At 45.5% G+C, this 15843-nt stretch overlaps 1 protein-coding gene across 7 annotated transcripts in view; it reads left to right on the top strand.

The window, feature by feature from the left end:
- Positions 1-15843, top strand: part of ALPK2 (alpha kinase 2) — a 148230-nt gene that overhangs the window by 119231 nt on the left and 13156 nt on the right. For 3 of the 7 annotated variants that reach the window (XM_016933807.4, XM_063795759.1, XM_054671903.2), the window contains 2 exons: positions 6137-6354; positions 12195-12243. In XM_016933807.4, coding sequence (XP_016789296.3) covers positions 6137-6354; positions 12195-12243 — 267 coding nt within the window. Of the gene's footprint in view, positions 1-6136; positions 6355-6761; positions 8609-12194; positions 12244-15843 lie in introns of all 7 variants that reach the window. The other 4 variants (XR_010151954.1, XR_010151956.1, XR_010151955.1 and 1 more) reach the window with 3 other exon arrangements.

Here is a 15843-nt window from a genome sequence, read left to right as displayed (position 1 = left end):
CGTCAGAAATAACGCCACATATCTACAACTATCTGATCTTTGACAAACCTCACAAAAACAAGAAATGGGGAAAGGATTCCCTATTTAATAAATGGTGCTGGGAAAACTGGCTAGCCACATGCAGAAAGCTGAAATTGGATCCCTTCCTTACACCTTATATAAAAATTAATTCAAGATGGATTAAAGACTTAAATGTTAGACCTAAAACCATAAAAACCCTAGAAGAAAACCTAGGCAATACCATTCAGGACACAGGCATGGGCAAGGACTTCATGTCTAAAACACCAAAAGCAATGGCAACAAAAGCCAAAATTGACAAATGGGATCTAATTAAACTAAAGAGCTTCTGCACAGCAAAAGAAACTACCATCAGAGTGAACAGGCAACCTACAGAATGGGAGAAAATTTTTGCAATCTACTCATCTGACAAAGGGCTAATATCCAGAATCTACAATGAACTCAAACAAATTTACAAGAAAAAAACAAACAACCCCATCAACAAGTGGGCGAAGGATATGAACAGACACTTCTCAAAAGAAGACATTTATGCAGCCAAAAGACACATGAAAAAATGTTCATCATCACTGGCCATCAGAGAAATGCAAATCAAAACCACAATGAGATACCATCTCACACCAGTTAGAATGGCAATCATTAAAAAGTCAGGAAACAACAGGTGCTGGAGAGGATGTGGAGAAACAGGAACACTTTTACACTGTTGGTGGGACTATAAACTAGTTCAACCATTGTGGAAGTCAGTGTGGCGATTCCTCAGGGATCTAGAACTAGAAATACCATTTGACCCAGCCATCCCATTACTGGGTATATACCCAAAGGATTATAAATCATGCTGCTATAAAGACACATGCACACGGATGTTTATTGTGGCACTATTCACAATAGCAAAGACTTGGAACCAACCCAAATGTCCAACGATGATAGACTGGATTAAGAAAATGTGGCACATATATACCATGGAATACTATGCAGCTGTAAAAAATGATGAGTTCATGTCTTTGTAGGGACATGGATGAAGCTGGAAACCATCATTCTCAGCAAACTATCGCAAGGACAAAAAACCAAACACCACATGTTCTCATTCATAGGTGGGAATTGAACAATGAGAACACATGGACACAGGAAGGGGAACATCACACATGGGGGCCTGTTGTGGGGTGGGGGGAGGGGAGAGGGATAGCATTAGGAGATATATCTAATGTTAAATCATGAGTTAATGGGTGCAGCACACCAACATGGCACATGTATACATATGTAACAAACCTGCAGGTTGTGCACATGTACCCTAAAACTTAAAGAATAATTGAAAAAAAAAAGAGTTTATTATACATAGAGCTGTTACCGGAAAGGGGTCCCAATCCAGACCCCAAGAGAGGGTTCTTGGATCTCACGCAAGAAATAATACAGGGCAAGTCCATAGAGTAAAGTGAAAGCCTGTTTATTAAGAAAGTAGAAGAATAAAAGAATGGCTACTCCATAGACAGAGCAGCCCCAAGGGCTGCTGGTTGCCCCTTTTTATGGGGGTGGTTATCCATGCTCCCCTTTTTAGACCATATAAATAGGCAACTTCCTGACATTGCCATGGCATTTGTAAACTGTTATGGCACTGGTGGGAGTGTAACAGTGAGGAAGGCCAGAAGTCATTCTTGTCGCCATCTTGGTTTTGGTAGGATTTAGTTGGCTTCTTTATTGCAGCCTGTTTTATCAGCAAGGTCTTTATGACCTGTATCGTGTGCTCACCTCCTATCTATCCTGTGCTAACCTCCTATCTCATCCTGTGACTCAGAATGCCTTAACCATCAGGGAATGCAGCCCAGTAGGTTTCAGCCTTATTTTTACCCAGCTCCTATTCAAGATGGAGCTGCTCTGGTTCACACATCTCTGACAGAACTGGCTAAATGGGAGACTGGAGTTTTATTATTACTCAAATCAGCCTCCCTGAAAATTTGGAGGCCTGGGTTTTTTGTTTGTTTGTTTGTTTGTTTTAATAGTTTAGAATGCAGGGGGGTAGGAAATAGGAATTGCTTATTAGTAGGGTCAGGGATGGAATCAGGGAGACTAAATTGTCCTCTTGCACTGAGTCTGTTCCTGGGTGAAGGCCCCAAGACCAGATGAGCCAGTTTTACCAGTCTGGGTGGTACCAGCTGATCCATCAGAATACAGGGTCTGAAAAATACCTCAAACACTAGTCTTAGGATTTACACTAGTAATGTTATCTATGGGAGCAAGTGGGGAGGTAGGAATATCATGGCCTCTGGCTGCATGACACCTGAGCTATAATTTCTAATCCTGTGGCTAAGTTGTTGGTTTTACAAAGGTGGTCTGATCCCCAAGTAAGGAGGTGCTTTGTTTTGGAGAGGGGCTGTTACCATCTTTGTTTGTTAAACTATAAACTAAATTCCTCCCAAAGTTACTTTGGCCTCTGCCCAGGAATGAACAAGGGCAGCTTGAAGGTTAAAGGGAAAATGGAGTCAGGTCAGATCACTGTCACTGTCATAATTTTCTCACTGTTACAGTCTTTGCAAAGGTGGTTTCCTGAGTGGCAATCACAGAACCTGAGGTCCCAGCTCGAGCTTTCCTTCCTATTGTGAAAGACAAGCCTTACGTGTTCATTCCACTGGGAGAGGGGGGTCTAGAGGCCCACGTTCCCTCTCAGAGAGAAGTGACCAGGTCTGTCCTAGCGCTATTCAAGGGAGAAAGGAACCACATGGGCAGCAGAGGAGCTCACCCATCTCTGTTACCCCCACAACTTTTCCTGACGTTGTGTGGCCACTGTGTTGTATGGGATTATTCTACACAATTACCTTTAAAGATCCTGATTCAAAACCCATGACATTTTTGAGGCATTTTCATTTAAGGGCTCTTTGTGGGGTTTTGCCCCATCCCTACCCCAGGGCAGCTGGTCACGTCTTTGCATGCATAGGTCTCTGTTATAGCTGCCCCGCCGCCATTTCACTCTGATCACTTGGTCCCTCCCAGAAGTCGATCTTCTGATCCATTAAACATATAGTTAGGGGCCTACATTAGATAATTACAGCCTATTTGTTGATTTACTCATTTGACAAACATTTTGTACTAAAAAAAAAAAAATTAATGAACATCAAAAGTCAGCATCTCACATTTTCCTCTTGCCTCTATGGCCCGCCATCAGTGATTCTATTTTAGGCCCTTGAAAGTGATATCTACGTGGTCAATGTTAAACTAGGTGATCTCTTCTCTGGCTATTTACAAATTTGTAAGATCAGATTCTCTGTCAGTGGTTCACAACCCCCAGGGGACAGTGGTGGTTATGGAGACACTTTTGATAGTCAGGATTCGGGAAGGACTACTGGCATCTGGGAAGTAGAAGCCAGGGAGGCGGCTAAACAGGCTACGTGCACAGGACGGCCCCCTGCCACCCCCACAGAGAACTGTCTGTCCAGATGTCAATAGTGCTGAAATTGAGAAACATATATAAATATTATACATACATATATATTAATTAATTAATTAATTAATTCATTCATTCATTCATGTTTTGCCAAACACTTATTTTGAGCCAGGAGCATTTACTATGTGCTGGGCTTTGCTTCTCCATGCACCTTCCCCAACGGCTGCCCCTGGAAGGCAGGGACTGTGTCTTAGTCACCTCTGCCCTCCTGGTGAGTCTTCGGGATTCTGACACAGCTATTCAGTGGATGTTCATTGAATGAATTGATTGTTTCAGTTTTCACAAGCTGCCAGTCACTGAGAGGAGGCAGATGTAGGGGGTGGGGGCAAATGGGCTCTTCAGTTTCTGCCATGGTAAAATTTTAAATATCATTTAAATGTTTTTATTGTGGTTGGTTTTTATTTTTATTTTTCCTTTTTTTTTTTTTTTTAGATTCATGGGGTCTATGTGCAGGTGTGTTACGTGGCTGTATTGTGTGATGCTGAGGTTTGGGCTTTAACTAAACCCATCACCCAAATAGTGAACATGGCACCCAATAGGTAGTTTTTCAACCTTACCCTCCTCCCTCCCTCCCCTCTTTTGGAATCCCCGGTGTCTACTGTTGCCATCTTTATGGCCATGTGTGCCCAATGCAGTGTTAAATTTGAGATGCCCATGAGACATCACGTGGAGATGGTGGGCAGGGAACTCAGGGACAGGGCTGGACTGGGGACATAAATGTGGAAGTCATCGGCATCTGAACGGTATTTAAAGCAAGGAAGTCGCTAGGGATTGTGGGCAGAGAGAGAAGAGCTGTTCCAGAGCCCTCCAGAGTCTAAAGGGGAGAGAATGAGGAACTCACAAAAGAGACAGAGAAGAGGTAGCCAGTGAAGCAGAGAAAAGTCTTGAGGAAGCTAGGGAAAGCCGTATCAGAAAGAAGTGAGAGATCCACTGTGCCCAGAGCTGCTGAGAGCAAAGGGGGTGGGGGCCGAGAAGAGAATACTGCACTTAGCAGCATGATGGTCGTGCTGCCCTTGATAGAGGCTTCTTTCGAGGGAAAGCCTCTTTCAGATGCTTAAGAGAGAATGGGAGGGGAGGGACTGGAGACAGCGAATCTACAGCGGATTTGCGTTTCGATGTCGAATGTGAGTCAGTAGTTGGGGTGGGCTGTGGGGTCGCCATGCTGTGTAGCTATCATGGAATGCTGCTAGGCTCTTGGGAATGATTCTGTAGAGGGAATATTGATGGAGGAGAGAGAGGAAAAACTGCTGCAGCAATACCTGGAGGACTTGAGAGGGGCGGGGACCAGGGCACCTGTAGAGGAGATGGTTCAGGATGGAGCAGGGATGGCTCATCGTAGTAGGAAGAGGGCGCAGTGTGTGGGCACAGACCGGGAGGTGAGAATATGGATGTGCTTGTGGCAGCACTTAGAGGTTCTCCTAAACCTTCAGTCTGCACACTGAAACAGGAAGCTGAGGGTGCGGTTGGGGGAGGAGGTGTAGGTGCTTTGAAGAGAGAGAGGTAGGTAGGAAATCATCACGTAGGATGATGTGGCAGTAAATGGATAATGCTGGAAACTCCATCCCATATCTGATCACCGCTCCAGCTCCCTGGACATCATTACCTGGCCCCAGTCTCCCTGCCCTGCCCCTGGCCTATTCTCCACAGAGAGGCAGTGATCTTTGTCATGCAGAAATCTCCTCCTGTCCCTTCCCCACTTGCCCCAAATCCTCCAATGGCTTCTCATCCAACTCAGTACAAAGGGGAAAGTTTTCCAAATGGTTTCCCAGGTCCCCCAAGGCCTGACTTCCTGTCCTCTCTGCCTCCCCCAACCTCTGCCAATCTCCCTGGCTCCCTGCAGTCCCGCAGCACGCCAGGAGTGCTGCTCCTGCCCTGAGCATTTCTCCTTGGGGTGCCTTCGACCTGGAATGCTCTACCGTCTATGTCCTCCTGGCTCCCCTCACTTCCTATAGGCCTCTGCTCAAATGCTCTTTATCCATGAACAAGGGCTGCTCTGACCTCCCTACATAAGACAGCTGCCCCACTCCACCGCATGCCCGTCTCCTCTTCACTGCTGAGTTTTCCCACCTAGCGCTTAGCACCATGCATTTACTTGTTTATTGTCAGTCTCCCTCATTTAAAGGTGAGAGCCCTGACAACACAGCCTCCGTTTTCTTTATTGCTGTTTTGAGGAATAGCATCTGGAAGAGTATCTGACACATACAGGCCACTGAATAAATATTGGTTGACTGAATGAGAGGAAAGAAGGATCAATGGATGGATGGATGAAAGGAAGGAAGGATAGATGGAAGGAAGGAAGGTACGGATGGAGGGAGGGAAGGAGGAGGGTGAGTAGAAGGAAGGATGAATGGATGGACAAATGGATGGGTGGGTGAGTAGATGAATGGATGAATGGATAGATAGATTATAGTCATTGATTGATGGGTCATTAAGATATGACTACAATGAAGACATTCATTTCTACATGAGCAATTAAACCCCCTCCCAAGGAGGAATTTATAACAACAAATAAAACACAGAAACATATCTTACCCACTAAAAAGTCATTGGATGGATTTGTAGTCTAAACCTAGCAGAACTGGGGACAAATTCTATGCTCCGTGCTGCTCCAGGAGAGAGTAGAATGCCGCAGGAGCCTCTCTTCCCAGTAGAGACCTTGATGTGCGCCTGTGTTCTCTTCCCTGCCAGGATCATTCCTATTTTTCTTATCCATCGGCCTGAGAACAATATCCCGTATGCTACAGTGGAGGAGGAGCTGATTGGAGAATTTGTGAAGTATTCCATCAGGGATGGGAAAGAAATAAACTTCTTGAGAAGAGAATCAGAAGCTGGTCAGAAATGTTGCACCTTCCAGCACTGGGTGTACCAGAAAACAAGTGGCTGCCTCCTGGTGACGGACATGCAAGGTGAGGAGAGCAGCTTAGCCCAGGCTCCAGGGATGCTGTGGGCCAGAGATGTTCCTGTGGGTGGAGAGGGAGGGGAGGGAGAGGAAGGATAGGCCTGCTGGGTACCTTGAAACACCTTTACCTGCAGAAGCTGTTACTGATGCCTCCGCAGAAACAAGATTTGATAAAGGAGCCTGACATAACCAGCCAGAGGGCCATTTCATTTTATTTTTATTTAAAAAAATTCTAGGGGGGGACAGGGTCTCACTCTGTCACCCAGGCTGGAGTACAGTGGCACGATCATAGCTTACTGCAGCCTTGAATTCCTGGGCTCAAGTATTCCTCCCGCCTCAGCCTCCAGAGTAGCTGAGACTGCACATGCATTCCACCACACCTGGCTAATTAAAAAATTTTTTTTTTTTGTACAGACAGCGTCCTGGACGGTTTCCCAGGCTGGTCTCGAACTACTGGGCTCTAGCGATCCTCCCACACTGGCCTCCAAAAGTGTTGGGATTACAGGCGTGAGCCACTGTGTCTAGATGTCATTTCATTTTAATAATTCATGCCAATAATGCCTTCCCATTACAACAGGTAACCAGAGATTGGCTTTACTGTTCTATCCTCAATAGGCCTAAACTCAGCAATATATTCTCAAATCCAGATCTACCATAAGGTAAATTAAGATGTAGTACTTCATTATCTATAGGCAAAAGAGTCTTTAGAATGCTTTAGATTTTAAGCTTCTCTGCTGAATGTATAGCATGTTTTCAATGTATACACAATTGTTTAGGAATACCATTTCTTCTATGGAATGGAGATGTCATAGTTAGGGTTCCCCTAAGACAGACCTGAGACAGGTACTCACATACAAATGGCTTATTTGAGAGGGGATCCCAGGAAACGCCAATACATGAGTAGGGAAGTGCAACTGGGGAAGGAAAGGCGACTGGTAGAGTATGTTATTATTAGCCAGTGACAGCCGTGGGTGCTGGAGCTGACATCTGCAGGGAGCCCTGCAAAGCACACTTCTCAGTGAGGGAGCCGGAGTGTGTATACACCAGCTACCAGGATCACCAGCTGGCGGCTGCTCTGGGTGGGGGCATTACCTCCCTTGCACTTGTCACCTGCCCACATGGGCAAGCTAAGCCGGATAAAAAACATGATCAGAGAAAGTTCTTAAGCAGAGAAATGCTGGTGTGGCAGTAAGAGGTGGAGCCAGGCGCACAGAAGTGGTTGGGGTGTGGGCAATAGGTAAGGCACCAGCAGCTTCTGCTGCAAGGGGTTTCCTATTTCTGTCTGCTGTTAAGAAAATCTGAACTATATTATTTTCTGCCTACCAAATGTCAGATATTGTCCCAGGTGAGGATCTCAAGCTCTAGCTATTACATGGTGTTGAAGAGCAAGACCACCTTGGGGTTCTGTTCCCTGCACTGCCACTTCCAGCCTGGTAGCCTGTGGGCAAATTACCTTTCTCAGTGCTTCAGTAACTTCCACACAGAGTTGTTCTGAGAATTAAATGAGATAGTAAAGCGCTTATTGCAGCATTGCCACATAATAAATGGTTCCTATTTCTTTTAACCCATTTTTTTTTATTTGTTTGAGACAGGGTGTCACTCTGTCACCCAGGCTGGAGTGCAGTGGCGCAAACACAGCTCACTGCAGCCTCAACCTCCTGGACTCAAGTGACCCTCCTGCCTCATCCTGCCATGTAGCTGGGACCACGGGAGTATGCCATCACACTTGGCTAATTTTTTCTTTCCTTTTTTTTTCTGTGTGTGTGTGTGTGTGTGTGTGTGTGTGTGTGTGTGTGTGTGTGTGTGTGTGTGTGGAGTTGGGGTTTCACTTTGTTGCTCAGGCTGGTCTTGAACTCCTGGACTCAGGTGATCTTCCTGCCTTGGCCCCCCAAAGTGCTGGGATTAGAGGTATGAGCCACTGTGCCCCAGCCTTTATTCTGAAATAATTATAGACTCACAAAGATTTGTAAAAATATATGGAGTGATTCCCATGTATGCTTCACCAGCTTCACCTAATGGTGACATCTCACATAACTATAGTACATTATCAAAACCAAGAGATTGACATTGGCAGAATATAATCAACTACACTAGAAACTTGACTTGGATTTCATCAGTTTTTGTATCCATTCATTTTTTTCTATTATTTTTACTTAATCTTCATAATAATCCTGCAGAGAAGATATTATGATCCCCATTTTACAGAAGAGAAAACTGAGGCCTGGAGACCATGATTGTCTCTGTCTGCTGTCACTCAGCTAGTAAGTAGAGGGGTCCAAGACTCCAACCTGCATTTTCTGACTCTGAATTCCAAGTTCTTTCCACAAATAACAATTTAGCAAATTTGCAAGATATTTACTTCCAGACCTTTCCAAGTCTCTCCTGATGTTAGAGGGCTCTGGTATGTGTACGGTTCTTCCTCCTAAGCCCTTGGAAGGACTCCTTGCAGGCCAGCTGGGAAATGCAACATTACCGCCTTGCAGATGAAGCCAATCTGCAAATTTAAGTCAGACTTCACTCTTTGAAGAGACTTTGCTGCCACACACACACAAAACATATGGTCTTAACAAACAGCTGTTTGTTCTATTTAGACTCTGGCTGTGCAATTGCTGCTGTCCCCCATCTTTTCTCCTTGGGAATTAATTTTGTATTAAATACATTTCTTGTGCTGAAAAGCAGCACCCAGGGCTTCGTGCACAGTTAGTTTCACTTCCAGGTACTAGTAAACAACAGTAATGGAATATCACATCTCTCTGTAAATGACGTGTGTGGTTTAACGTGGTGGTGTGGCATTAAGTCATGGTGTTTATTTACTCTCCGTTGATGGACAAAAAATATTTTTACTGTCATTGTCATTGTGGCATGAGATAGCACATCTATTCTCTAAGGAAACTCCACTTCTTATAATTTTACAGAGACACTAGAATTAGAATTAAACTCAAATTCTATCACCACCTTTTTGGACTTTTAAAAGTTAATTCTTCCGGGCTGCATTTGCTTATTTAGAAGATTATGCCAGGTCCTGCAGGTTTGTGGGGTAAAAGATGAGCCTGTGATTTGGACCTGAGACCTGCATGCTGGTGAGACTACCACGCCTTCTAACAAGCTGTCACCCAAAAAACTCAAGACCTTGAATTCTGGAGAATGAGCTTTTTTTTTTTTTTTAATTTTTTTGTATTTTTAGTAGAGACGGGGTTTCACCATGTTGGCCAGGCTGGTCTGAACTCCTGACCTCAAGCGATCCACCTGCCTGGGCCTCCCAAAGTGCTGGGATTACAGGCATGAGCCACTGTGCCCAGCCAAGTGGAGAATGAACTTCTAATGCTGTTCATTTCCTTTCTTCTGTTAGAAACAACCTGTAGATTACTGTTATCTCCAACTCAGCTTGATAGCTGCACACTAGGATTTAACTTTAGCCTCTAGAGATTCCTAGTAACCTTGACAGAATTGCTGGCAAATCATTAAACTGACAGGGGGAAGTTTTCTTTTAAAAATTATATTCTGTCTTTCTAAACTGTAAGTGACAGCTGGTAATTGTGGGAAACAAGGGAAAGCAATTCTCCAAGTTCAAGGACCTTTTGCCAAATGACTTTTTCAAATTGGACTTCCATACGGCTTAGAGCTGTAATTTTAAAATACAATTTTCCATGAAACAAGATGTCCAGAGAGAGCGTTTGCAATTTGGTGGGTTTTTTTTTTTTTCAAAGCATAGTCCCTGCAATAAAAGCTATGTGAAGCATTTCTACATATGTTTGAGTTATTAGCGGCTTTGAAAGAATGAGATGAATTAGTTACCAACTGCAAAAGAGACTTTTAAAATGGTCACTGGTTCTCCCAAAGTGCCATGTCTAATTTAGCTCACAGGTGCACTGCAGAAAAGCAGGCCTCATGGCTTCTGTCTGCCTAACCAGCCTGAATCCCAACACGTCCTTTGTTTTTGCCATGCTCCCAGCAGATAACGCTGAATCTGAGCATTAATCCTTTAGCTGTCTTTTCCTGGGCCTCAGAAACAGCACTCCACATGGGTGGGGAACCACGGAAGTAGGTGGCCAGCAGATCTGATCCTCATGGCTGGCTTTAGGGGGATGCTGAGTTTTTTTCCTTCCACAGCCCAAACTGGTTTCTAGGCTGCCAGGGCCCTCCATGGGCAAGTCACGTGCTGGAGGTGGGGAATGCCAGTGCTCACAGCCCGGCCCATGGAGCCCAAGAGGCAGGGGCAAGAGCACAGGAGGCAGGACCCAGGCATCTAGCAGGTGCAGACACACTGGTGGGGTGGCAATATAGGCCGTGGGATAAAATGTCATCACTAGATTGCACGGGTAAGGTCCTGGCAGAGGTCCACTGCGTTGGAGCAAGTGCCCATAGCCCTCACCCTAAGGAGACAGGAATGGAATTGGTACGTGGTCAGGGCATGCAGATTCTGGAAAGGTCAAGAGGGAATCCACACTCTGGGCATCAGGGAAGTGCTTTACTTTCCACTAGACCTGAGAGAGGTTCAGGATGCAGGCTGAGACTGGGGGTAGAGTGAGAGAGGGTGGCTCTTTCCACTACAGAAAGGGATGGCAGCTCTTATCCTCCCTCACAGTGGAAAACAGTGGGATAGTCTATTCCCTTTGCCTCCCTGGCTCCCTAGCTACCCTCCCTACCCCTCCTGCTGGAAAGGCACATGCAAAAAAGGGTTCCATATGCTTGCAATGGGTGCCTATTGCTTTTTGCTGAACCAGAGTGGGAAGCTCAGGTAGCTGTTCTACTGTTTTGGTTTTGGTATCCCCCACCTACCCCCACCATGGTTTAGTGGGTAGCAGTTAGGATGAGTCCAAGGACCACGTGTTCCAAATGTCTGCTTCGCCAGGCCATTGGTTCAGTGTCTACGTAGAACTCAGGATTGTTTCCCGGGGTCTAACACTGACCACCCAGAAAACCTTCAGCCCTGGATTGAAAAACGATCTTTATGGAAATGAGAAATCATATGTCTGAAGTTTGGCTTTGAACTAAACACATGCCCCTTGAGCCCTGTGTTAGTCCATTTTCACACTTGGGTATGATAAAGACATACCCAAGACTGGGTAATTTACAAAGAAAAAGAGGCTAATGGACTCATAGTCCCACGTGGCTGGGGAGGCCTCACAATCACGGTGGAAGGCGGAAGGCACGTCTTACATGGCAGCAGGCCAGAGACAGAATGAGAGCCAAGGGAAAAGGAGAAGCCCCTTATGAAATCATCAGATCTCCTGAGACTTATTCACTACCATGAGAACAGTATGGGGGAAACTGCCCCCATGATTCAATTATCTCCCACTGAGTCCCTCTCACCACACATGGGAATTATGGGAGCTACATTCAAGATGAGATTTGGGTGGGGACATGGCCAAACCATATCAAACCCTCTTGCTATTGGCATTGACTATCCCAGGCCGTGCCTACTCTTCTTTCCATCATGTAAGGGTTTCCACTTTCACTGAAGAACGGGGAGCCAGACCTAAGCCAAAGTCACAGTATTTCTGGGGAGACTGCTTACGGGACAAGCATCAGGCCTCAGATTTTTTCACAGAGTGGCCAGCTCCCTCCTTGTCATGGGGTGGGTGGGCCAGGCAGGCAGAGGACTTCATTTCCAGAGCCGAGAGGGCTTGGGTTGTCTGCTCACATGAGACTTGATTCCCCCTAACTGCCACCTTCCCCATGGTCCCTGCCTAAAGCTGGATGCGTATATGAAAGAGGCCTCGAGTGTTTATGCAGGAAGGAGGAGGAGGATGAGCTGTCATTACCCCTTCCCTGGGGCTAGATGGCCCAACTTCCTGAGGGGCCCTGAGTAACACAAACTCCCATCTTTGCTTTCTCTTCCTGTAGGTGTAGGAATGAAGCTAACTGACGTTGGCATAGCAACGCTGGCTAAAGGGTGAGTAGGAAAAAATGGAGTGTGCATCATTTAACACTGGGCTTACAGACACCTTCCAGGCAGACACTGTCAGGCTGAGGTGGGCAAAGTGAATTTCTTGTCCTAACTGTGGATGACGAATGTTCTTGGAATGAATTCATTTCTCTCACTTACATAAAATATTTATGGACTTTGTTCTCACAGGGGAGCACATTTGTTTCTTAACTTTGAAACAAATGAGAACTCTTGCAAACACATTTCAAGATTAATAACCAATAGGAGTACCACGGGGAGAAAATGCTGGCATTACTTGGATGCGTTTTAACTGGGAATATTCCGTTCTTTTACATTTAATGTCTTCACTATTAAAAGCTTCTTTGAAAAATTTTTTTTTGCAATTGAATGCAGTGAATTCAATTTGTATATTTTAAATTAATTTTTCTCCAAAAAGTATTTTAGGCAGCTCACAGACCCCCACGATGATAATCATAGGAGGCAATGTCTCTGGCAGAGCTGTGATTAGTTACTTGTTTTTGATGATGGCTTTATTTTTCTAATATAGAGTGGTGCTTTGCTTAGTGTGAGGCACACACAGATGATGCTATGATCACATTTTACTGGGGCGTCTTTTTAACAAGCTGCCCCTTCCCACTTCTTTACTTGACTGCCACTGAGGAGAAAGCCAGCCATTTGTTGTTCTTGGTGAAGATGCAATTCTGTGTTGGAACCACCATCGCCTTTGCCCACTCCTGCTCTTCCTACGTACTAAGACCATCTGTAAGGGGGAGGAAAAGAGAGCTCATGACTTTTGGAGGGGATGGCTTCTATTTCAAAATGTAGGTTTTATTAGTATGAGGTATCATAAGGTCAACAGATCAGGAGATAGTTGCCATTGAAAAGCTAGTTTGTTACTTGCAGCTGCCAAGAGGGGGCACCAGGCCACCAGGGGCCATCTAAGAAGCAGCAGGGCCAGTTGGGAGGCAGAGGAAGTGAGGGGAAAATGCAGGCAAGAATATTATGGTTTATTCGGGAAGGAATAGGTGAGGGAGGATAAACAGTCCTAGGATTGGCTAATTTGACATTTTCCAGCAGTCTCTGGGACATAGGGCTGGCCCTAGTGTCTGGTACCTGCACTGGGGTGATTAGGACAGGTGGACAGTGGCCCCAGTATGAGAGACCACAGAGGAGGTATTAGGGGTGTGGCTCTGGATTGGTTGGTTTGCATATATATGAAAGGCTCTCTGGAAGGTGATCATTTACTCTCTCTAGGAATATGGCAGCCCTGAGAGGAGTAAAGTCTCTCCAGGGCCAGTAAGGCACAAGATGTCAAAGCATCAGAAACACAGAAAATAAAGTAGTGGGATGAATCCAGCTTCCTTTCCCAAGGCTGAGAACAACTTATCCATGGGAGCTTTCTGGTTACTTCAGACCATCAGTGTCAGCCACAATCCAACAAATATGCTAATTTTCAGCTTCAATAAAGGACAGAGAGAAGTAGAGGAATCTGAAAACGTAGGAAGGGGATCGCTCTTTCTTTTAACCTCCAGGTCAGTAAGTCTGATTCATGAAGTTCTCGCCGATTGCACAAAGCTTCCAGTTGGGTTTTAGAACCAGAATGCGGTTTGGACATTTTCCCTGGGATGGCTCAGTGATGATGAAGTTTTATGTTGGAACTGTCTCCAGGCTTCTCCCCTGTGCTCACCAGAGACCTGGCGGGCATACACTTCAGGGAATTGGGCGTGTTCTTGGGCTTGTGAAGACAGCGCATTAGGAGGGATTATGATGTAGTGGGGACGAAGGAACAAGGGATTTAGAGCTAGACCCAGTTCATACTCTGATGCTGCTGCTTCCATTTCTCCTGATAGTAGCCTCGCTTCTTGGCATCGTAGGAATTTGCCTAGCCTACCTGATGAGGGGGATGAACGTCTATTGCAGTTTCCCCATCATGGTACCATTTTATGCCTGATGTTCTCACATCCCATACGCTTTAGCATTGATCCTGAACAAGTGTACCCATTTAGAAGATAAATTATATGGTGCCCTATTTATGGAGGCTTCTGGACCCCAGAAGGATTTTCCAAACGGAGCCTTCCTTTCCAGGCTTCATGTGTTCTGCAGAACCTTGCAGATGCAAGCATCGGCCAGCCCTAGTTTGAATCCTGGCTTCTCGTCATACCAGCTGTGTGACTGTGGGCATGTGACTAAGTTCTTAAAGTCAGTGATGTACAGCATGGGGACGCTCCAGCTTGCCCTGAGTATTCCCCCAGTTAATCTACACCTAGCCCCTGAAACTGGAAGTGAGCTAGATAAATATTAGTTTCCCTTCGCTCCTCATGTCTTAGCCTGACACCAGAGTAGGCAAATTTCGTGCTGTTATTTAGAACAACTCTCTACCAAAACAAAGAAGAAACCTGCCCAAGAAGTTTCAAAAATGAAGATGGTCGTGATTATTTAAGACATCTTTTAAATTCAAGTCAATAGCTTCCAGGAACCCAGACCCACTGGGAGCTTCGAATGGTACATTTTTTTTCCTCCTGATTTAAAAAGAAATCCAATCCTTTGGTTTTGTTCTCAGCTTTAATGTGACTTATCTGGCCCGGGACAGCTGCCCAAGACCCATTAGAAGCACTGACGGCTGGAGCCCAGTGCAGAATGCTGTCTATAAAGTATTACTTACTCATTGCCTTCCCACCCAAGGAGAGGCCAAGGAGCAGGAGCTGGGAGAGGAGGAGATTCTGAAGTGTTTGAGAGCTTTGGCAGGGATATTAGATCTTCTTGTCTTTTGTTTTTTAAAAACTTTTCTTTAAACTTTACCTTTTTAAGCCACAGTTTTTTTCCCAAAAGAAATATATCTTACAATCACAGTTTGAAAAACTGATGAAAAGGGAAAACTTCTCCAAACAGAGCATAAGAGGTGGTTGAGAGACCTCTTTAGAGGCTCCTGGGAACCCCTCTGGAGTGGAAACCAGTGATCAAGCCCGACCTCCTCACTTCACAGGTGAGGAGGCATGGGGCATGGGGCATGGGGCATGGGGCAGCCTGCTTGCTGGCAGGAGTCAAGAAGTCTTTCCTGCTTGAAGTCAGCACCCCAAAGTGAACGGCAGATCCTCAATGCTGGGAGGCGAGGCACAATTGAAAAAGTTCTCCAGTGAATGTCAAAGCCGCAAAAGGGAGCTAACTCATGAGAACAGACTTGGAAAGGGCTCAAGTTCAAGGGCACTCTGCAGACAGGAAAGTCCAGGTGGGAGGCAAATGAGCTGGGGAAGAAAGGAAGGCGAGCATTGCAGACTGCAGACAGCAGGAGAGAAGATGGAGGAATAAGGGTTGATCGAGCAAGTTCTCTTGATTCTTAGCAAGCAACTGTGAGTGAGCTTAGTTCATTCATGATGCAAAGGGAGAGTCGCAAGTTCTATGGGGGGGCTGGTACCTGGCAGGGTTCAGCTGGGGGAACAGCACCATCATAAGAAGCAGTGCTCCGTGTGTCATTAAAAAAAAAAAATTCCCATATGTCTCAATCAGGACCATATATTTGGCTGCTGACACCCCAGTCATGCAACCTGTTTTGCTGTCTTGTTCAATGAAGTCAAAGGCTATGATCCTATTTCAGGAGTAATTACTCTA

Source organism: Pan troglodytes, chromosome 17, assembly GCF_028858775.2.
Source record: "Pan troglodytes isolate AG18354 chromosome 17, NHGRI_mPanTro3-v2.0_pri, whole genome shotgun sequence".
NCBI classification, from domain to species: domain Eukaryota; kingdom Metazoa; phylum Chordata; class Mammalia; order Primates; family Hominidae; genus Pan; species Pan troglodytes.
This window is presented reverse-complemented; position numbering and strand designations above follow the sequence as displayed.